General features: G+C 34.4%; 1 protein-coding gene and 1 long non-coding RNA gene across 2 annotated transcripts; one reads left to right on the top strand and one right to left on the bottom strand.

The window, feature by feature from the left end:
• The first annotated feature begins 8,938 nt into the window (after positions 1-8,938).
• Positions 8,939-9,600, top strand: LOC111619341. Its single transcript, XM_023361051.1, has 2 exons — positions 8,939-8,965; positions 9,058-9,600. Exons 1-2 carry the CDS (start codon positions 8,939-8,941, stop codon positions 9,598-9,600), a joined length of 570 nt encoding a protein of 189 aa, XP_023216819.1.
• A 3,928-nt stretch (positions 9,601-13,528) lies between these two features.
• On the bottom strand, positions 13,529-23,530 carry LOC111619374. Its single transcript, XR_002755736.1, has 2 exons — positions 20,587-23,530; positions 13,529-20,512 (listed from the first exon to the last, which is right to left on the bottom strand). It is a non-coding gene; the product is annotated as an uncharacterized LOC111619374 (long non-coding RNA).
• Between the last annotated feature and the right edge of the window lie 8 nt (positions 23,531-23,538).

Here is a 23,538-nt window from a genome sequence, read left to right as displayed (position 1 = left end):
TTACGTAAATAGGACCAGTGTGACCAAGGAAGGAAGTGCGAGACGATTTAATTGTCGCATTCCAGACCTAATTGACAGATTCATGATCGTCAATCGTGAGAACAATCGAGGGATCGACTGTCGAGGAGACTTTGGACAATCACCTTACAGAGAGTTCAAAGCAGGTCCTGCTGATACTCCTGTGGAGGGGGTGGCAACTGAGACAGCTTCCTCCTCTCCGGGACAGAAAAATAGACATTAGGTGACAATTTACAGGACCATCATCCAGGAAAAGGCTTGACCCGACTCTGGAGGGAAACAGCCCAGACTGGGTTATTTCGCCCGAATTGCGTCCCTGGCAACAGACCAGGGACCATTAGAATCGCAAGGAACCAACTTTCAGACCAACCAAAATCTCGGAATTTCAGGAAGAAAATGTTATAAAAGCCCGAAATCCCAAGGACACAGGAAGGTGGAGAGGCTGATCGAGAACGTCAATCCTAGCGGACAGTCTACGAATACCCCGAAATCCAAAGGCTCGAAAAAGAGATCTGCTCAGAATACAAAATACAAAAGATGCAGGATAAACCAAGGACTTAACTTCCCAAGGACACTCTCTCTCTCTCTTCCCCCCAAACCTTCACACATCTCATTGAACTGAGGATGTCTCAGGCATCCTAGACCGTCACACGCCGGAGGTTACGCACTACTAGGACTAACGAAGGCTATCGGACAGTTCTACAGCTATACTTAATCTTTTGGTCCTAAATTGTAAGCATGATGTCCTTGTTCAATAAACGCGTTAAATTGGTAAATGTGGTCTCTGTGTGAGTCTTTGCATCCAGAAACCACGACCTCCATACGGAAAAGGCTTTCTTGTGTCATCCTGACAGATCACAAGCAAAGCACGGGTCGTAACCCTTCACCTTAAGGGCGACCTCCGTGCGAGTTTAGATTCAAGTACACCGTGTCCTTAAAAGGGGTACTATCCTCATGGTGGTGTCTCCCCAAGGGCGTCCTCCTTATGTACTGTACTTACTGCATGAAGTATTCGGGATCATGTAGTCTTAAATCGGGTATCAAAGTATTCGAATTTCCTAATTTGGAACGACATCAAAATATTTTTCGTACCCAAAATCTTCGCTACTGTGGCTTTACTGGCAATCTTATCTCAGATAAAAAACTTAAAAAGTTTAACTGATATAATAAAACAGTCTTTGTTGGCACCATTTTCACTTGTAGAGCATTTTCCGTATGTGAGTACACGCGACACGAAAAGACCATGGAACGGCAACCATTTCCATCGTCCATTGCCGCATTAAATACCAGGCTTAAGGAAGCCATCTGCTGATGTTGCGAGCCAATCTCAATGATTGTGTGCCGAATAAGTGACATAGAATTAGAATTAAACTGTTCTATTCCCCCAACTCCTCACACTATTATTACAAAATTAAAAAACAAAAACATGTACAGAAAGTCCTGAAGACTAATTTGACCTATTATTTAACACGATATTTGTTAAACAACAAAATATATAAAAATATAATTAAAGCCAAGAAGGAAAAATATTTTTCTTCAATAAGTGACTCCTTAATTGATCAGAAGGNTAGACGGGACATGTATTAGAGCAACGCTTATCGTACCTTGTGTGTTCACACATGCATTTAAAGTTTTTTTTTTGTCATATTGTTTAGTCTGCTACGTCTCTGTGTAACACGTTGTTTCCCCTCATTCAGCTTTTCTTCATGTTACATCGAACTGTATATTTCTGTGTGTCGTTAGATTCGTGTATTTGCATCATTTTTTGACAAACTTGATATTTACAAATTCTCTTAGTCCAGAGTTAGCAAACCTTTCACTTCGCGTACAGAATAGTAAGCATACTGTATGTTTAAAAATGTTTATGCATGCCAAAGTTTTAGAATAACAATATTCAAAGAAATAAAATGAATATTGTTATTCTAATATTCTATTTCTTTAATTATACCGTAATAAACGTAACGAAGCCAATTGAAAAAAGATAATCGGATGATAAACAGAAATCATGTGATAAGTTACATGCCAGATGAACCTCAACACAAAAAGGGGATTATGTAATAAAACCCGATTAGTTGTGATGAGTTCAAGAGATCATGTCATTGAAGCCGAAGTGCTTACTGGGTCCGGATCGGGACAGATAATCCTGATACCACGAACTAATTTAACATATAAAGTTTCTGGTTACCCATTTACCCTGAAATAAAGACAGTTTCCTGTCAAGGCTTCATTTGCAATGACCATCAATAAGTCACAAGGACAGACTCTTGACAGGGTTGGAATTTTTTTGTCTGAACCTGTTTTTGGACATGGNCTGTTTTACCATAAAATTCCAGCTTATATGTTACATCTGGAATTTGAAAATGAAAAAAAAAAATTAGAAAAATGTTACAGAGCAATTTAACCACTTGTTATAAATATAAATAAAATAGAGATTATAGTGTTCTTCTACATGCTGTCTTTTGTTTCATATGCTTTGCTGAAGAAATGTTGTCATCAAACAGTAGATTTTTTTCATGAGATCGACTGAAGAGAATAACTGCAGTATCAATTCTTAACATTATATATAAAATATTGAAACATTTAGTAAATAATGATTTTCAAATATAGAGTATAAATATATGCAGTATATTCAATTATAATCAGGAATATCAATCATCTTTATAGTCTTTTTCACATTTAAAAATGATTATTATTAAAATATATTTCAAATAAAAAAATCAATAATACATGTATAATAACAGAATTTATTAAGATAATAAAAAAACAGGTTACTAAAAAGTATTCATATATATAATTGTGAAGGTCAGAAATTTCGTGTTATATACTTTAAATTTTTTATAAAGTTTTAATTAAATTTGAGATGCAACTTTATAAAGACAAAACGAGGTGTAAAGAAAATTAAAAGAGATAAGGGAAACATAAAATATGGTTAAACCGCAATTCCAACGAGTTAGGTTCCTTGTTGAGATGAGTACATCTCTGTGTCACTCATCACCTTATTGGTCCAAGGAGATCGTCATCCCTGACGAAATCAAGGAAAAGTCCAAATTAAAAAAACTTTGTATAAAAAGGACAGACACGATGAGTAACGGTGTGGAAGTTATTATTTGATTGAGTGTGTGTGCCGCGCTGTGTTCGTCTTCGAGAGACTGTTCCTGTCAAAACCCAACACCTCCTCCTCAAAGACTGAACTGGACAATATCAATTCACCTATTTAACTCCGAACTGTGGGTCTTTATTTGCTATTAACAAATCAACAGTATAATATAAGGTATTTATCCTGCCCGCAAACTATGGTATGCTCTCTCTCTCTCCACGTTAGCTAATCGCAAACTCGATTGTAACTAGCAATTCACGTAACTTATTTTTAGCCAATATTAACTTGTAGCCTTAAATTTTGATGTATAACTAACGTAGCAAACATAAATAAACGGTTATTTATGTTTAAAGCAACTTTGAGTGCAGTTTCTTCCATTCTTCTCTCCGTCCACTCCATTCCAGGTCCAAACCTCGTACGTCACCGTTCGCGCAAACTTCTGGTCTCTGTATCGACCAAAGGATACAGTGGTGTCATCCTGACGTGGTATCGAAGAGATAATGACCCAACAGTCACATAATATTTCACATTAAAAAACTAATTAATTTTGTTTCCAAAATAGTCATTGCCAAAAGATTTAAACAAAATTGGCATTCTTTAACATTAATGAATTAACATTATAAATGAATATTCATATATGGAACAAACTAAGAAAAAAATTTTATTTCATTTAGAAAAATGAAATAAAGGTTAAAGTGCTGATTTGATTGTATTAATTTTTATATCAAAACCAGAATTAAGTAAAAGAAAAGTCTATACAACAATTTTAATATATAACACTAGTGTGAGATATGACCTCAGAGTACGCCCAAAATTGTTCATTTTCCCCCTTAAATTTTCGACGTATTTGAAAATTTGTCAATTCCTTGTTGAAATAACATTGTCGGAAAAAAGAATCAAATATCGATAGAAACTTATAACTTTCCTCTTTAATATAAACATTCAACCCTCAAACAATGACATTATTCGAGGTTTATAGTTAAAGTCTGAATTTGTCATTTTGTTTTGGTCCCGGGAACAACTTTAACGTCCGCACCTGTGAGACCAACTCTAGCTCTCACAATAGGGGATCACATGACTAATTTCCACAGCCCGAAGCTATAGAAGCGACTTCTTTCCCCCTCTTCGGGAGAGTCTCACATCTACGGCCGTCAAAAAGGGTCAAGTCTCGGAGGAATTTCTAATCTTGTGCATCGATCACAAATAAAAGCAATAACTTAACGTCTACGTTAAAATATGCTAGAGGTATGGAGCATTTAATGTAAACTCTCTCTCTGTGAGTTAGGAGCTAGCAAACTAAATTCACCGGGTGTTAGATTTGGTAATCGTTATTTTTCATTAATCTAATAAATCATTGTTTCCATCATTAAATAGTGTAATTTACTCGCATATCACCTACACCTCATCGACGACCCCTCTCACCTCCTCCACTTGACCTGACAAAAAGGATCCCGACCCTTCGGGACCGCATTCAAAATTTTGACATCTTGACAAGTGAGCAGGTTTAACAACCTGTAGCCGAAAAGGGAGACCTCCAACCTCCCCAGCGGTTAACATAATTGGTGTCAGAAGTAAGGTTTCGACTTCCTCGAACTCTCGATAACGTGAAAAAGGCTATATCCGAGTAAACAGTTGATTCGAGTTGAATTAGGGAACTTAGAACTAGGTGAATAGCTACGGTTAGTATAGGAGGTAGATTTTAATATAAGTAGAAAAAATGGTGGATGATCCCCAACCTCAACCTGCAGCTGGGCCAGGCAACCCTAACCCAAATCCATCACCGAGCCCTGTTACATTAGGAGGTTTAAGCGGAATAATCCCTTTATTTCCCGTATTTTTGGGAGAAGCGGGAGGTCCAAGAATAACTGATTTTTTTTATTCATTGGTAGATGTTACAAAAGTAGCAGCATGGTCGAAGGCTCAAATGTTGGCCGTAGCGAAGCTTAAATTGACGGGAATAACTAGTAAATTTGTGAGAAAGGATCAAAGAATGAAGAGAGAGATGATTTTGACAAATTCAAGCATATTATGATAAAGTGCTTCGAGCATGAACCATTTTCATTTAGACTAAGCATATAAAGATTGATTAAATAGTATTATACTTTACTGTGGCAAGTCTCCCGTGTCAGATATCCGCCACAGCTCTGGCCATGTATGCGTTGGATCCTGAAATCGAAGCGCAATTCAAAAAAGCTACTGTTATCAACAATACACCCCACCAAGAGCATTTCAGGTGGCTAGAGGCCACAGCTATCTACAATGCCAGCCGGCTAACCACGTGCGTTAACTGGAAAGAAGAGCTGACTCTGTCCCTGCCCTGGGCAATCACTGTTGTATGCTAACCCACCACTTCCTCCACCACCACACGACCGTGCATGTCAGAAAGAACCCACTCCATCAGAATTGACACACGATCCCAACAAATAAAATACACTTTGTCTAGGGAATTCCTGTCGACCTAAAGAAGAGCAAAGAGATTGCTCGAAAATGTTTGTCAACAGCGATATACAGTATATACGCGTCACACCTGTTACAAATTCCGGATAGTGTCATGTAACATTTTTACATTAAATTCTGATGTAGAAAAAGTAAATTTTGGTTAATATTTTTCCCACTATGTGGTAGATTTTAAAGCAGGGTGCTGCCCACAAACTTGACAATAATACTTGGTTTCCTATCTTATTTTTTTCCCTGCACCGTCATGCTTAGTTTTACATACGGCACAGTGTCTAGTGGGAGCATTTTTTCTACCAGTCGCCAGAAGGTCAGGAAAATGTCTTCCCGTAAGTCTAAGTGGACCTGAAGTTCTCAGCTGACCACGTCTGGTAACCCTCGTTCGATGTGATACCTGTATAATTTTTTCAATAACATTAATTCTAAATTGCAAATGTTCCATTCCGCCACCATTTTATAATGTAAGACAAAAGAATTAAATATAGAAATATCTAATAAATGAAAAAATAGTTTTTTGAAAAATTTTTTTGTTCTTTTCTTGCTGCTGGATAATCTTGAAAATGCTGATCTAAAAGTTCAACACCTCCCACTGTGTCGTTATAGTTGACAACAACTCTGTGGCTTTATAACTATTTTACCAGTATGGGTTTCTTTTCTTACCATTACTTAATTGTGGACTGTAGAGAGTAAAGTGACGGCTCTTTGGTCTTGCCACTTCATAATCATCACTTTACCTCTCTGCATCGCCACTGTTTCTCTCTTTTTCAATTTTTTATTTCAAAACTCAGCCGAGACCTGTTGTCTGGTTGTCCACACAGTTCCAAATAAATCCGTTTGGACTGTAACCAGATAATTTTTATTCTTCCCCACATTTAACTAATTATCTGTTGTTAGATAATAGCCCTTGCCTAACAACGAGTCCCCTAATAACAATACTATTTTTGATATTACTAGCATATCTTTATATTTTTCATTTAAAACTATTTTTACCAGTGTAAATTGTAAAATTATACAAATAGCCAGATGAGGTCTCGCATAACATAGAATTTCACACCGAAACGAGACTGTTTGAGAAGCATGTATTGTCTCCACAAAAGACGTCCTTTGAATACATTAAACTCTCATCCACCACTATATCTCTTTCTGGGACATAGAAACGCAAACATTTTGAACATAAATTTTTAACTGTTGGCCAAATTTTATTGAGATTAGGGTTTGGATAAGTTCATGGATTATAATTTTGATTATCAGTAAAATGCATATTTTGTTTTATTTCCGAAAAACGAGTTCTTGACATTAATCTTCGAAAACTTGGAGTGGAAAGTGTTTCGTTCCTGGTCCACTACATTCTCTCATTTGGTTTATGAATAATACCTTGTATATGTTTTTTAGCATTATACTACAGCATCTCCACTATTGAAACAGAGTTCCACTAGCTCCTGGATGTCTGTGGCTTTGTTTGGGCATACCTATTTGTTTCCGAAGTTCTATGGTTCACCAATTCGTCATCAGAAAATAATTAAAATAATCTAATGGTTCTGTTACTTGATTAGTAAAGAACCAACATCCAGGAGTTCCAGTGAACAGAAACCGTAAAGAAGGCATTGGAAAGGTATTGGGGTCAGCTTGACACCAAGTTTGAGCGGTAGCTCTTCCTGATTCATCTGAACTGCTTGAGTCATCAATGCTCGGTATATAACTCTCTGAACCGCTTTCAGAGAGTGCCATATATTCTACTTCACTATGAGACATTCTGCCAATAAAAAAAATCATCTAAAACCCATCTTATTTTTCTGTTACGTGTTAAAAATTAGATAATATTCTCCGAAATAAACAGAATTATAATAAACTTACTGGATAATAATGAAAAACTGGCTGACAGATATCCAAAAAAGATAACAAAACTGCAGGCACAGAACTAAAACAGGACTTGATAGAGCAAGATCAAGACTGAGTGAGATATTCTACAATTATTCAGAGGAGATAGAGTCATAAATTCTTGAAACAAACAGGTAAATAGGTATATAGGTAAATAAATTTATAGAAGTATGAACAACTTATTTTCTTTTACTAAAATATTTCTATTATAATATGTAAAAAATATTTTACGAAAAAAAACTGCCACAAAAAAATCAGAATAATTTATAATACACCATTTTATAAAATAAATTAATTAAAAATGTTAGTATAAAACTTTATTTTTTTNAGATAAAATATTTTTCTTCAATAAGTGACTCCTTAATTGATCAGAAGGACACCAATTTTTGTTGGAAGATTATAAATAGTTTTCGAAAAAATTCAAAATCAGCTAATAATTAAAGATATAAATACATTCATTGTGTACTTCAAATAGTAAAGGCATATTATGCCTAAAAAATGTTACGTGCCTTTTTGCACATTGTATGCCGAATTGGATCATAACCTGATTCTCCAAGACCAGGTAACTTGGTGTTATCGACGAGATGGAAAAATCGTAGCAAGTGATAAAAGCGGTGTCTAGAAAACATTTTGCCAAACCACAGAGTGGCTAGGGAGGGAGAAGTGGACCAGTATAAAGCTATAGTTGGTTTTTTGATTAGACCCATATTCAGAACACACGCCAAAAATCCTTTCATCTCTGGAACAGACACTTCGGTCCAGTCCTTCAAATAAGACGGTACATTATTCCCCATGCCATTTATCACTTGCTGCGCATAACGATTGGTTTCCTCCACCATAAGAGACAGCAAAGTACTAGTGAAAAACAGATAGAAATATGCGATGGGAGGAGAATCGGGAGATGGCATATGTTTTGGGCCACATTCGTGTTGGAAAGTGAAAAGAAAAGGGTAAGGTTCTTCCAGTGAGAGAACCTCACGGTAGTCCTCATCTTCCATTTCGTCATCACTGTCAGAATGTGCAGCCGAGGAGGAGATAGAGGCCACATCATCTTCAGGCTCATAGTCTTCATCTTCAAAACTAGAGAGGAAAGAAAGTCCGGAAGACTAATTTGACCTATTATTTAACACGATCTTTGTTAAACAACAAAATATATAGAAATTTAATTAAAGCCAAGAAGGAAAAATATTTTTCTTCAATAAGTGACTCCTTAATTGATCAGAACACCACCAATTTTTGTTGAAAGATTATAAATAGTTTTCGAAAAAATTCAAAATCAGCTAATAATTAAATAGATATAAATACATTCATTGTGTTCTTCAAATAGTAAAGGCATATTATGCCTAAAAATTGTTGCGTGCCTTTTTGCACATTGTATGCTAAATCAAAAATTTGTAACTTTTAATCCTTCGGGACATCTCATGAAATCCCATCAAACAAACAACTGACACAGAAGTGGTTAAATGTTATATCACGACAAGGAAATAAAAAATGATTGCCGTGGATACCAAGAAGCAGGTCAGTTGTGTTGTAGCCTACATTTTGTAGAAAGTGATTATAAAATCGAATCTAAAAAGCACGTTTTACGTTCATCATCATGCCCCTCATAGTTTCCAAACTATCCCCCACATAAGTGTCCTCAGACAGAAAAAACAAAGAGAACACCATTACAACGGAATGTACAAGTACATGCAAATCCATCTCAAAAAAGGAATAAGCTTGTTGACAAGCAGGATCCTCATCATGAAAGCACAACTATAGACACTGAAGTTACTGATGGGCCTGTTTATAACTATACTGATTTCGAGGAAGGAAGGAAGAGCAATATGGTAAGTGCTGCATGTAAAACTAATTATGACCTGAAACTAATTGTTACAGAATATAAAACTGTTAACAAACTAAAAGCTACACTTTGGAGAAAGAATGTAAAATTGTCAGAATTACAGGCAGAGCATGATAAAAATGCTCTAAAATTGAAGGCCTACGAAGAAGTTAATCTGATTGAAGCAGTACGAAAAATAGAAGCATTAGCTAAAACTGGGAACACTGGAGCAGTATTTCTTGTTGACCAGATTCTCAATTTTGATAAATATTATCCCAAATGGAGTAATGATGTAATTCGTGAATGTATTTTCAGAAAATCTCAATTGTAACATGTAGCTTTTAATCCAAATTAGATTTAAGCAATTATCAATGGCTTCTTCAAGTAAGATGATGAAGATGACCGAAGAAGAGGAAGTTGTAACCTTCCTAGAGCAGCTGTCCGACGTCAACATCCCTCTTGAGTCGTCCGATAGCAAGGAGGAATGTTTCCTGGAAAGGTGTGACATCGATGCCCTAGTACGGTATTCCTCAGAAGAATGGGAGGACAACGAACCCTCAAATTCCACATACTCTCGTCAGGAGTTTCCTGACAAGTTGGAAGATGAGGTGTATCTCGAGGTTCTGACACCAGAACAATCTCTCCATCAATCTTTCCCTTTCCTAGGGCAATCTGGCCCCAAACATGTTCCTTCTTCTGATTCTCACGTCGATTTTATCGAGGCAGTAATTGAAAGCCTGGCAGGAGAATGGATGGCGGAGCAGAAAGCTCTATTTCCTGAAAAACCCCGAGGTCCGGTAGGACTGATAAAGCTACCAGGAAAATTGGCTTATCAGTGTATTGTCTGTAGCTCAAAAAACAAAAGGAAAACGACAACAAAAGCATGCAACAGATATGGTAGGGGTATTCATGCAAATTGCCTGGAAAAACATCGCTGCTAGCACACAAAGGTACATGCATAAATTGATATAATTCTGTTTTAGCTTTATATGTGGATAAGTTTTGCAAAATGTACAAAATTAATAATCTCTTTCTTACAGATATCATCTGTTCACTTTTTCACTTTTTTTTTGAAGGGTATGTGCTAGCAGACAAGGTAGGTGGTGGATAGCTTGAAACAATAATCTGGTATAATTATCATTTTTATATGCATGATTCTTGCAAAATGTACAACATGATGTTTTCTCTTACAGCTTGGTTCCGGGGAGATCTTTCCACTTCCTTCATCCATTTTCTACTATTTATTTATTTGTATATTTGTTATTTATTGTGAAGATTAGATTATTAAATACAATATTTTGCATAAGGTACAAGCAGGGTTTTTTTTGACCTGGCCGATTTTGTCAGGATAAAATATTTATAGTAAATGCGTTTGTACAATTAAAATTGCAGAAAAAGAGAAAACAACTGTATGCTGTTTTCTGGACTTTCATTCTGCAGACCGCTAATCATAAAGTTGTATGGTTTCTATTAGAAAGAATAAGCATGAATTAATTTTGCTTATATCTATGTATAGTTATTTCGTTTGATAAATTCTTCTGTATTACCTTATGCTGCTCCTGTATGGGCAATTATTTATTATGATAAACTGCAAATGGTCCTTGCTTTATATCTTAGAAAAATTGCTGTTTTACCATAAAATTCCAGCTTATATGTTACATCTGGAATTTGAAAATGAAAAAAAAAAATTAGAAAAATGTTACAGAGCAATTTAACCACTTGTTATAAATATAAATAAAATAGAGATTATAGTGTTCTTCTACATGCTGTCTTTTGTTTCATATGCTTTGCTGAAGAAATGTTGTCATCAAACAGTAGATTTTTTTCATGAGATCGACTGAAGAGAATAACTGCAGTATCAATTCTTAACATTATATATAAAATATTGAAACATTTAGTAAATAATGATTTTCAAATATAGAGTATAAATATATGCAGTATATTCAATTATAATCAGGAATATCAATCATCTTTATAGTCTTTTTCACATTTAAAAATGATTATTATTAAAATATATTTCAAATAAAAAAATCAATAATACATGTATAATAACAGAATTTATTAAGATAATAAAAAAACAGGTTACTAAAAAGTATTCATATATATAATTGTGAAGGTCAGAAATTTCGTGTTATATACTTTAAATTTTTTATAAAGTTTTAATTAAATTTGAGATGCAACTTTATAAAGACAAAACGAGGTGTAAAGAAAATTAAAAGAGATAAGGGAAACATAAAATATGGTTAAACCGCAATTCCAACGAGTTAGGTTCCTTGTTGAGATGAGTACATCTCTGTGTCACTCATCACCTTATTGGTCCAAGGAGATCGTCATCCCTGACGAAATCAAGGAAAAGTCCAAATTAAAAAAACTTTGTATAAAAAGGACAGACACGATGAGTAACGGTGTGGAAGTTATTATTTGATTGAGTGTGTGTGCCGCGCTGTGTTCGTCTTCGAGAGACTGTTCCTGTCAAAACCCAACACCTCCTCCTCAAAGACTGAACTGGACAATATCAATTCACCTATTTAACTCCGAACTGTGGGTCTTTATTTGCTATTAACAAATCAACAGTATAATATAAGGTATTTATCCTGCCCGCAAACTATGGTATGCTCTCTCTCTCTCCACGTTAGCTAATCGCAAACTCGATTGTAACTAGCAATTCACGTAACTTATTTTTAGCCAATATTAACTTGTAGCCTTAAATTTTGATGTATAACTAACGTAGCAAACATAAATAAACGGTTATTTATGTTTAAAGCAACTTTAAGTGCAGTTTCTTCCATTCTTCTCTCCGTCCACTCCATTCCAGGTCCAAACCTCGTACGTCACCGTTCGCGCAAACTTCTGGTCTCTGTATCGACCAAAGGATACAGTGGTGTCATCCTGACGTGGTATCGAAGAGATAATGACCCAACAGTCACATAATATTTCACATTAAAAAACTAATTAATTTTGTTTCCAAAATAGTCATTGCCAAAAGATTTAAACAAAATTGGCATTCTTTAACATTAATGAATTAACATTATAAATGAATATTCATATATGGAACAAACTAAGAAAAAAATTTTATTTCATTTAGAAAAATGAAATAAAGGTTAAAGTGCTGATTTGATTGTATTAATTTTTATATCAAAACCAGAATTAAGTAAAAGAAAAGTCTATACAACAATTTTAATATATAACACTAGTGTGAGATATGACCTCAGAGTACGCCCAAAATTGTTCATTTTCCCCCTTAAATTTTCGACGTATTTGAAAATTTGTCAATTCCTTGTTGAAATAACATTGTCGGAAAAAAGAATCAAATATCGATAGAAACTTATAACTTTCCTCTTTAATATAAACATTCAACCCTCAAACAATGACATTATTCGAGGTTTATAGTTAAAGTCTGAATTCGTCATTTTGTTTTGGTCCCGGGAACAACTTTAACGTCCGCACCTGTGAGACCAACTCTAGCTCTCACAATAGGGGATCACATGACTAATTTCCACAGCCCGAAGCTATAGAAGCGACTTCTTTCCCCCTCTTCGGGAGAGTCTCACATCTACGGCCGTCAAAAAGGGTCAAGTCTCGGAGGAATTTCTAATCTTGTGCATCGATCACAAATAAAAGCAATAACTTAACGTCTACGTTAAAATATGCTAGAGGTATGGAGCATTTAATGTAAACTCTCTCTCTGTGAGTTAGGAGCTAGCAAACTAAATTCACCGGGTGTTAGATTTGGTAATCGTTATTTTTCATTAATCTAATAAATCATTGTTTCCATCATTAAATAGTGTAATTTACTCGCATATCACCTACACCTCATCGACGACCCCTCTCACCTCCTCCACTTGACCTGACAAAAAGGATCCCGACCCTTCGGGACCGCATTCAAAATTTTGACATCTTGACAAGTGAGCAGGTTTAACAACCTGTAGCCGAAAAGGGAGACCTCCAACCTCCCCAGCGGTTAACATAATTGGTGTCAGAAGTAAGGTTTCGACTTCCTCGAACTCTCGATAACGTGAAAAAGGCTATATCCGAGTAAACAGTTGATTCGAGTTGAATTAGGGAACTTAGAACTAGGTGAATAGCTACGGTTAGTATAGGAGGTAGATTTTAATATAAGTAGAAAAAATGGTGGATGATCCCCAACCTCAACCTGCAGCTGGGCCAGGCAACCCTAACCCAAATCCATCACCGAGCCCTGTTACATTAGGAGGTTTAAGCGGAATAATCCCTTTATTTCCCGTATTTTTGGGAGAAGCGGGAGGTCCAAGAATAACTGATTTTTTTTATTCATTGGTAGATGTTACAAAAGTAGCAGCATGGTCGAAGGCTCAAATGTTGGCCGTAGCGAAGCTTAAATTGACGGGAATAACTAGTAAATTTGTGAGAAAGGATCAAAGAATGAAGAGAGAGATGATTTTGACAAATTCAAGCATATTATGATAAAGTGCTTCGAGCATGAACCATTTTCATTTAGACTAAGCATATAAAGATTGATTAAATAGTATTATACTTTACTGTGGCAAGTCTCCCGTGTCAGATATCCGCCACAGCTCTGGCCATGTATGCGTTGGATCCTGAAATCGAAGCGCAATTCAAAAAAGCTACTGTTATCAACAATACACCCCACCAAGAGCATTTCAGGTGGCTAGAGGCCACAGCTATCTACAATGCCAGCCGGCTAACCACGTGCGTTAACTGGAAAGAAGAGCTGACTCTGTCCCTGCCCTGGGCAATCACTGTTGTATGCTAACCCACCACTTCCTCCACCACCACACGACCGTGCATGTCAGAAAGAACCCACTCCATCAGAATTGACACACGATCCCAACAAATAAAATACACTTTGTCTAGGGAATTCCTGTCGACCTAAAGAAGAGCAAAGAGATTGCTCGAAAATGTTTGTCAACAGCGATATACAGTATATACGCGTCACACCTGTTACAAATTCCGGATAGTGTCATGTAACGTTTTTACATTAAATTCTGATGTAGAAAAAGTAAATTTTGGTTAATATTTTTCCCACTATGTGGTAGATTTTAAAGCAGGGTGCTGCCCACAAACTTGACAATAATACTTGGTTTCCTATCTTATTTTTTTCCCTGCACCGTCATGCTTAGTTTTACATACGGCACAGTGTCTAGTGGGAGCATTTTTTCTACCAGTCGCCAGAAGGTCAGGAAAATGTCTTCCCGTAAGTCTAAGTGGACCTGAAGTTCTCAGCTGACCACGTCTGGTAACCCTCGTTCGATGTGATACCTGTATAATTTTTTCAATAACATTAATTCTAAATTGCAAATGTTCCATTCCGCCACCATTTTATAATGTAAGACAAAAGAATTAAATATAGAAATATCTAATAAATGAAAAAATAGTTTTTTGAAAAATTTTTTTGTTCTTTTCTTGCTGCTGGATAATCTTGAAAATGCTGATCTAAAAGTTCAACACCTCCCACTGTGTCGTTATAGTTGACAACAACTCTGTGGCTTTATAACTATTTTACCAGTATGGGTTTCTTTTCTTACCATTACTTAATTGTGGACTGTAGAGAGTAAAGTGACGGCTCTTTGGTCTTGCCACTTCATAATCATCACTTTACCTCTCTGCATCGCCACTGTTTCTCTCTTTTTCAATTTTTTATTTCAAAACTCAGCCGAGACCTGTTGTCTGGTTGTCCACACAGTTCCAAATAAATCCGTTTGGACTGTAACCAGATAATTTTTATTCTTCCCCACATTTAACTAATTATCTGTTGTTAGATAATAGCCCTTGCCTAACAACGAGTCCCCTAATAACAATACTATTTTTGATATTACTAGCATATCTTTATATTTTTCATTTAAAACTATTTTTACCAGTGTAAATTGTAAAATTATACAAATAGCCAGATGAGGTCTCGCATAACATAGAATTTCACACCGAAACGAGACTGTTTGAGAAGCATGTATTGTCTCCACAAAAGACGTCCTTTGAATACATTAAACTCTCATCCACCACTATATCTCTTTCTGGGACATAGAAACGCTAATATTTTGAACATAAATTTTTAACTGTTGGCCAAATTTTATTGAGATTAGGGTTTGGATAAGTTCATGGATTATAATTTTGATTATCAGTAAAATGCATATTTTGTTTTATTTCCGAAAAACGAGTTCTTGACATTAATCTTCGAAAACTTGGAGTGGAAAGTGTTTCGTTCCTGGTCCACTACATTCTCTCATTTGGTTTATGAATAATACCTTGTATATGTTTTTTAGCATTATACTACAGCATCTCCACTATTGAAACAGAGTTCCACTAGCTCCTGGATGTCTGTGGCTTTGTTTGGGCATACCTATTTGTTTCCGAAGTTCTATGGTTCACCAATTCGTCATCAGAAAATAATTAAAATAATCTAATGGTTCTGTTACTTGATTAGTAAAGAACCAACATCCAGGAGTTCCAGTGAACAGAAACCGTAAAGAAGGCATTGGAAAGGTATTGGGGTCAGCTTGACACCAAGTTTGAGCGGTAGCTCTTCCTGATTCATCTGAACTGCTTGAGTCATCAATGCTCGGTATATAACTCTCTGAACCGCTTTCAGAGAGTGCCATATATTCTACTTCACTATGAGACATTCTGCCAATAAAAAAAATCATCTAAAACCCATCTTATTTTTCTGTTACGTGTTAAAAATTAGATAATATTCTCCGAAATAAACAGAATTATAATAAACTTACTGGATAATAATGAAAAACTGGCTGACAGATATCCAAAAAAGATAACAAAACTGCAGGCACAGAACTAAAACAGGACTTGATAGAGCAAGATCAAGACTGAGTGAGATATTCTACAATTATTCAGAGGAGATAGAGTCATAAATTCTTGAAACAAACAGGTAAATAGGTATATAGGTAAATAAATTTATAGAAGTATGAACAACTTATTTTCTTTTACTAAAATATTTCTATTATAATATGTAAAAAATATTTTACGAAAAAAAACTGCCACAAAAAAATCAGAATAATTTATAATACACCATTTTATAAAATAAATTAATTAAAAATGTTAGTATAAAACTTTATTTTTTTCATTATGTATTATTTAGAAACTTATTATTTTTCATGTAACACAAACCTGGCAAAGAGACACTTGATACAGGATTCAATATAGATAAACAGCTGGATAACCTTCAGAACAGCTGATTGTGAACTTTTGCTGGTTGTTTCCAACAACGCCTGAGGGGAAGTAGGTTTTCTACACGTCTGAACTACTTAAAATACTGTAAATACTCGATTGTCTTACGTTATTTTCTGATAATTTTTTTTTATTTTTTTGTTATTACTTATAAGCTAAACTTAACCTCATTAACCTAACATTGTTTTTATGCTTTACAGGAAAACCTCCCACAAAAAATATAAAAAAATTTAACACACCAATTTATCAAATACATTTCTAAACAATTTTAGCATAAAACATTCTTTCCTTTATTAGGTGTTATTTAGAAATTAATTCACTTTCACATATCAAGTATCTGCAACAGATCACGTGACACGTGTGGCAGTTCGGTGTACTTAGCTTAATGTCCTTGAGAGCAGCTGCTTTTCAACGTTGGCGGAATATGCCCATGAAAGCTTCAGGAAAAGACAGGTTACTAGATAGATGTTCATCAGTTATCATAAACACTCAAGTACATCACGAAATTTTCGATTATGTATACTTTTCTCAATAGGTGGAGACCACAAAAATTGTCCAAAATATAAACTCCTATTGGGTGTATAATTTCAAAATTTTCTGATGTCATAAACAACATCAATAGAATGTAAAATAAGCTTTGCCTGAGTTATTTCGTACATAGGGAGAATAAAAACGAATTTTGAAAATCGGACGAGCATAGCGGTCAACGGACATACCAATTACGTCACGTTTGAAAGAGTTAACTTGTCAATGGGCGTTTCAACCCACATTGACAAGTTAACTCTTTAGAATAAAATATGTCATGACCCTAAAATATGTACGAGTGACCTTACACGATAAATTGTCTTGGACTCTACGGGTGCATACACTTTTGGGATCAAACTGATCCAAGATAACTTCGATCGTTCAAATCATGTATACAAAGGAACTACTGCGATCCAATCAATCTTTATTTGCGTATACAAATGCCATGTAGGATCAACAGGATTGCGATCAAACTAATCCTAACGGAGGGTAGGATCGTTTGGATCGAATAAAATAGATTAAGGATGGCGGCCTCCATGGTAGAAGTTATGCTTGCAATAAATAATGAGGAAATACATTTAATTATTGACAAGAAAACTTATTTAAAACTTATAAATGGTAAGTAAAACATTATTATTAAAATATCCGATAAACTGAAGTGAAAAAAATACATATTTAGATAAATAGTTTTGTCAAATAAACGATAGTACTAAACGACATACGATGTTATAAATTAACTACAGTTTTAATATCGAGAGATAAAATGGATTAATTTAATTTAATTAATTGATCCTTTTTAGTTAAAATATACAGATTTTCGAAAATATTTTACACATAATACTGTATTTTTAAAACTCACTATATGTTAACTAACAAGAAGAGATTATTATTAACTAACAAATGTTTAACTAAACTAATATGTTCTCTTTTATTTCCTTTGCCAGATAAAAATTTTGCAGAAGAATATGTTCAGACATTGTTAAAAAATAAAAGAGAAGAAACGGTTTTGCTTCATGCTGTTGATATACATTACAAAACTGCACATAATGAGAATGCAAATTCTCATGAGCCGACGGCAGTTTACAGATCAAATAGACCGCTGTTCAGAAAAATTTCATTGCAGAGACGGCGTTTCTCCCCTGCCACAATGTAGACTGCGATTAGTAACAAGTTATTTGACCTATTTTCTAAACTCCCTCGATAGCAGGTTTAGACATCATTTTACTCGAGTAGAAGTCGCCATTTTTCTTCGTTAAATATCCTTAATTTGATCAATGTTGTAAACGGGACGAATGAAGAACATCATTCATTTCAACAATTACTAAGAGAGATAATGCGAGATTGGAATAATCCTATAGAAATTTATTCCGAAGACAAATTTCGAACTCGGTATAGATTTTCTAAATCTGAATTCGTTCACATTAAATCGGGTTGGCGACGAAATTAGGCATCTGAATAGAAGAGGATTGCCATTAACTGCCGAACAAGTTATTGACGGCATTACAATTTTATGCCACCGGAAGCTACCAGAGGGTAGCCAGTGATCTTATCGGAGTTCACGTCTCTACTGTATGCAGGTATCTATCAAACTATTATTAAATAAATTTAAAAAGTTTTTTGTATAGTGATAGAGACATTTATAAGAATGAGATCTTGTTTAACGTTTGTATTAAGTTATATATATTGCATTACTTATTAATTATTGTTATGTCATTATCAGAACCATCCAGAACGTCTCAAAGGCATTAGTATATCTAAAGAATGCCGAAATTGTATTTCTGATGCAATCCAAACTTTCGACTATTACGCACGATTTTTCTTTATTATCTAAGGATAACTTTCCAGGAATAACTGAGGCAATAGAGCTCAACTTTTTTATAATAGAAAATCCTATTATTCTATTAACCGCCAGGTGAAAATTATTTACATACAATATAATTAAATATGCGATTTTCTTAACTTCATAATTAAGTGAAATTTCAATAAAATGTAATAAACTAATTTATTGTAGCTTAAATAACTATTAAATATAAAAGGGCCTATATATTTTTCTAACATTTAAAATTGTTATGCCTTGTTATGAGACAGTTATATTCTTGAGTATTTCTTTGACATATGAAATTACAAATATCAAATAATATCTTTGATACCTCAAACTGATCATTTTAATGAAAATATATAATTGATGCATGTTTAAATGTATATTGCAGGTAATCTGTGACGGAAAGAAGAAAATAAGAAATATTGTTGCTCGGTGGCCCGGTTCAACACATGACAGTAGAATTTTTTCTAATAGTAGCATTAGAGAAAAACTACATCAAAGATATTGCAATTGATATCTGGTTGGTTAAAGTGGCTATCCTTGTTTGCCGTATTTAATGACCCCATTTCTACATACACAAAATCATGCTAAAAGACAATATAACAAAGCTCATTCACGAGCAAGAAATATCGTCGAGAGATTATTTGGGGTCTGGAAAACACAATTTCCATACATTGGAAGTTATCTAAGAATGCTAAATTAGACAACATGCTAAATATAATTATAGCCACAGCAATTCTACATAATTGGGCCATTGAATTTAAAGACGAGTTTCTTACTGAGCATTTAAATGAAAAAATAGAGGAAGAAACTTCAAAAATGAATGAGCAATCTAAATTAGGATCTGCTCTTCGAAGATCTATTGTACTGCAACATTTCAGTTAAATGAAACAGTACTTTAAGACTTTCACAAAAGGTCCTTTTCAGGACCATACAATTTTGAAAAGAGTGAGCCTATCATAGACAAAATAATTTTCTTTTTATTCATTTTAAATAAAAATATTACTTAACATAACCTATGTAACAAATTAAATAAACATTCATACAGTTGTTTTATTCATCCATATTTTCTCAAAAAGATTTAAATTATGATTTCTGTGTTTAATTTTATGTATTTCTTGTTCCTGAAGTACAGTTCCATGAGGCATTGTTGAAAATGTTTATATAACATTCAATAAAACATTCAAAAAAGCCACCATGACAGTTAAAAATGATGACATCTCACCCTAGTCATGATAATTTTAATTATTATTATGATAAATTAATTTTTAAGAGACTTTTAAGTGGTGTACCTATACTTTTGTAACAGACTACCTTTTGTTTATCAATTAGAGCATACTACAGTGTTTTTAACAAATAATAAATAAAAAAAAATATATATATATATTTTACATATAAATTATGCTATACTTTTATCTTTCTTTTATTTTCATATATTTTTTCTTTGATATTCTTCCATCATCTAATTGTTTATTAATACGATCTGACCACTCTTAACTAAAGTTGTTGACCCTGAAAAAAGCCGTTTTAATATTTATAATAAAAAAGTTAAAACTTCTCAAAGAACTAAAATTATCAGAAAATAAATAAATGCATTTAAGTGTAATAAATGTTAAGTTGTTCCACTTCTTGCTTTTTCCTTTCTATATCTTGTTTCATTTTTTCTGTTTTTATGCCCTCCTCTATTAGCAAAATTTAAGCTCTCTCTAATGAGTTAGTGCTATAAATATAAATAATTATTTTTTAAAAAGTAATTATCAATATTTTCTATTATTTTATCTAAACATTATTTACCGTTGTCTTTAGGTAGTGGTGGATCATCTGCCAATTCCATATTTTCCCTGACAGCTGCATCACTTACCACTACAAGTGAAAATAATCCTGAACTACAATATTCATTTTTAGCTGTAAGTTATTCAGTATTATTTTCATATGTGATTGATGATAAGTAGTGATAGTAAATTATCCAAATTGGGTAACAGTTCAATACTCTCACATGAACACAATAAAAATCAAACACCTGCAAACAACAAGTATTTTATTAGGAAGGATGGCTATACTAAATGGAAAAAACAAGTACCACCAAAACTAATTCGAACTAAGTCAGTGAACATTGTAACACATTTACCTGGCCTCAAAAATAAAGCACATAACCATAAGAAAGTATTAAATTTATTTCATTTATTTTTTGACATTAACATAGTAAAAACAATCATGGATTGTACAAATACATATATCACAAACGTAAAAAAAACATTTGCCCGAAAAAGGTATGCTAGGGATACAGATCCAACAGAAATAACAGCATTTGTCAAATTACTGTACTTGATAGGGAGTATACAGAGTCCACAAAAAACTCAAACAAGATGTGGGACAATTCCAAGGGCAGTGGTTTAGAATCCTGCTACTTACGCATGAGTGAAGAAAGATTCCGATTTCTCTTACGATCCGTATGATTTAATAACATTCATGACAGAGCAGAGAGGGAAAAAATAGAGAAATTGGCTCCTATTAGAAAAATACACGAAATGTTTGTATCTAACTTAAGAAAATACTTCACACCGAGTGAGTACCTTACGGTAGATAAGCAGCTCCTAGCTTTTCAAGGCAAGTGCTCATTTCGACAGTACATTCCCAAAAAACCGGCAATATAAGAGCTAAAAATGTTTGCTTCGTGTGATGTCAAAACGGCATACACTAAGTTTAGAGCCTTATGTGTAGGGAAGCAGCCTGACAGGCCTTACTGTATAAGCACTACTGCTCCAGGATATTGTTGAGAGTTTAATAACGCCTGTACAGGGAACAAACCAAAATATCACAGGGGATAACTGGTTCACTAGTCTTTCTTTAGTAAAAGCCCTTAAGGCTAAGAAACTCACCTATGTACACACTATCCGTAAAAACAGGAGAAAGGTGCCGGCAGCATCTTTATCTCAGAGAAATCAAACAAAAAACTCGTCAATATTCGGATTTAAATCCGACTGCACAATGCTGTCTTATTGCCCAAAAAAATAAATAAAGCTGTCGTGCTTGTATCATCAATGCATCTTGATGACGAGATAGACGAAACCACATGAGAAGCACAAAAACCAGAAATTTTAACTTTTTATAATATGACAAAAACAGGAGTAGATCTTGTGGACCAACAATGTGGCCAGAATTACAAGGAGATGGCCAGTGGTCATGTTTTTTAATTTGCTGAATATGGTGGCGATTAACACCTATTGCATTTATAAATTTCACAAATTTGCTTAACTACAAGGATTTATTTATCAAAGGCAAACCACCGAAATCCATTGGTGCAGGAAATAGCTCAGGATGGATGACAGTTACGAAGTTCCTCATATATATATGGATCACTTCATCAAACACACCTTCAGATCCAGTTTTGATATTGCTTGATAATCACCAAACTCACGTCGATATTAATGTGGTAGAAAAGGCAAAATCTAACTCCATTTTAATGCTGTCATTTCCGCCTCATTGTACACACTGTCTGCAACCATTGGACGTTGGAGTGAATGCACCGTTTAAAAATTATTGTGCAAAGGCTCAAGACAACTGGCTATGCAGCAACCCTGGCAAGACAATGTCAATATATGAAATCCCTAAAATCGTAAAATATGCAATGCCAATTGCAGCAATTCCTATCCATATATTAAGCTTTTTTAAAAAGGCTGGCATTTGGCCATATGATCCTAATATTTTCACTGAAGACGACTTTGTGCCATCTTTCGTCACAGATTGCCCTTTGGCTCCAACGCATGAGAGTGTCTCTGCAGGCATCACACCTATAAATGATATTGATATAATTGATATGAAAATTTGAGAGGCAGAAACTAGGATAGATAAATCTAACAATGCACTTGAATCTGTAAGCATTATGACAAAAGACAAATCCTGGATCAGCCAGGGCAATAAAAAGTTGTAAATTTGTCTAAAACATCTGGTGTTGTGCAAGGACTTGAAAAAGATGTTGCTTTCTCCCCGAAAGCAATTTGTCCTTTTCCAAAGATTGGTTGGTTGGTTGGTTGGTTAACTTTTATTGGCACAAGAGCCATACAGGCTATACTGCGCCACAACACATGGTGCAATTCGAAGTAGAAAATAAATAGGAAGACATATATACACACAAACATAACATCACAGTTTAACGACTGAACAGCCAATAATAATATAAATATAAAATCTATAATATAATAAAAAAATTAAGTAACAACACAAATAAATAAATAAGCAACAACAAAAATAAACAAACAAACAACAACAAAATATATATAGAATAATTTATATATGCAACTAAACGTAAATAAAACTGTACAATAATTAATTCATCAGATTTCCCTATACATATTAATGACTTTTAGAAAGTCCAGTATATTATCCAGATTTGGCTTCTGGCCCAAAATGTCTCTAAGGCTTGCATTTCCGAAATGCTGTCTACGACTCTGATCAGAAGCAACACAGTTGCAAAATATGTGTTTAACACTTACAGCACAGTTGCAGTGCTGACATACTGGTTCGTCATCTCCCTTCAAAAGGTATTGATGAGTCAGTCGAGTGTGACCAATTCTCAGACGAGTAAGGATAACCTCAGATCTCCTATCATATTGCCTATTATGTGTCCAATTTTCTACCAAAGGTTTGATCTCGTAAAGTTTATTGTGGATTTGTGCATTCCACATGATTTGCCATCTCTCGGCTAGTCGTTTTTTAACAACTAGCTTCAAATCACCTCCTTCAATA

This window comes from Centruroides sculpturatus, unplaced genomic scaffold (genome assembly GCF_000671375.1).
Source record: "Centruroides sculpturatus isolate CEXI.00-Female unplaced genomic scaffold, Cexi_2.0 scaffold174, whole genome shotgun sequence".
Lineage (NCBI taxonomy): Eukaryota > Metazoa > Arthropoda > Arachnida > Scorpiones > Buthidae > Centruroides > Centruroides sculpturatus.
The sequence above is the reverse complement of the archived record's forward strand: the minus strand, read 5'-3'. Positions and strand labels throughout refer to the sequence as shown.

What these genes read in the sequence shown, in the direction of transcription:
- LOC111619341 (XM_023361051.1), top strand. Translation starts at nt 8,939, where the DNA reads ATGATTGCCGTGGATACCAAGAAGCAG. An exon ending in CCGTGGATACCAAGAAGCAG is followed by an intron (nt 8,966 to 9,057) that starts GTCAGTTGTGTT and finishes TGCCCCTCATAG; the next exon opens with TTTCCAAACTATCCCCCACA.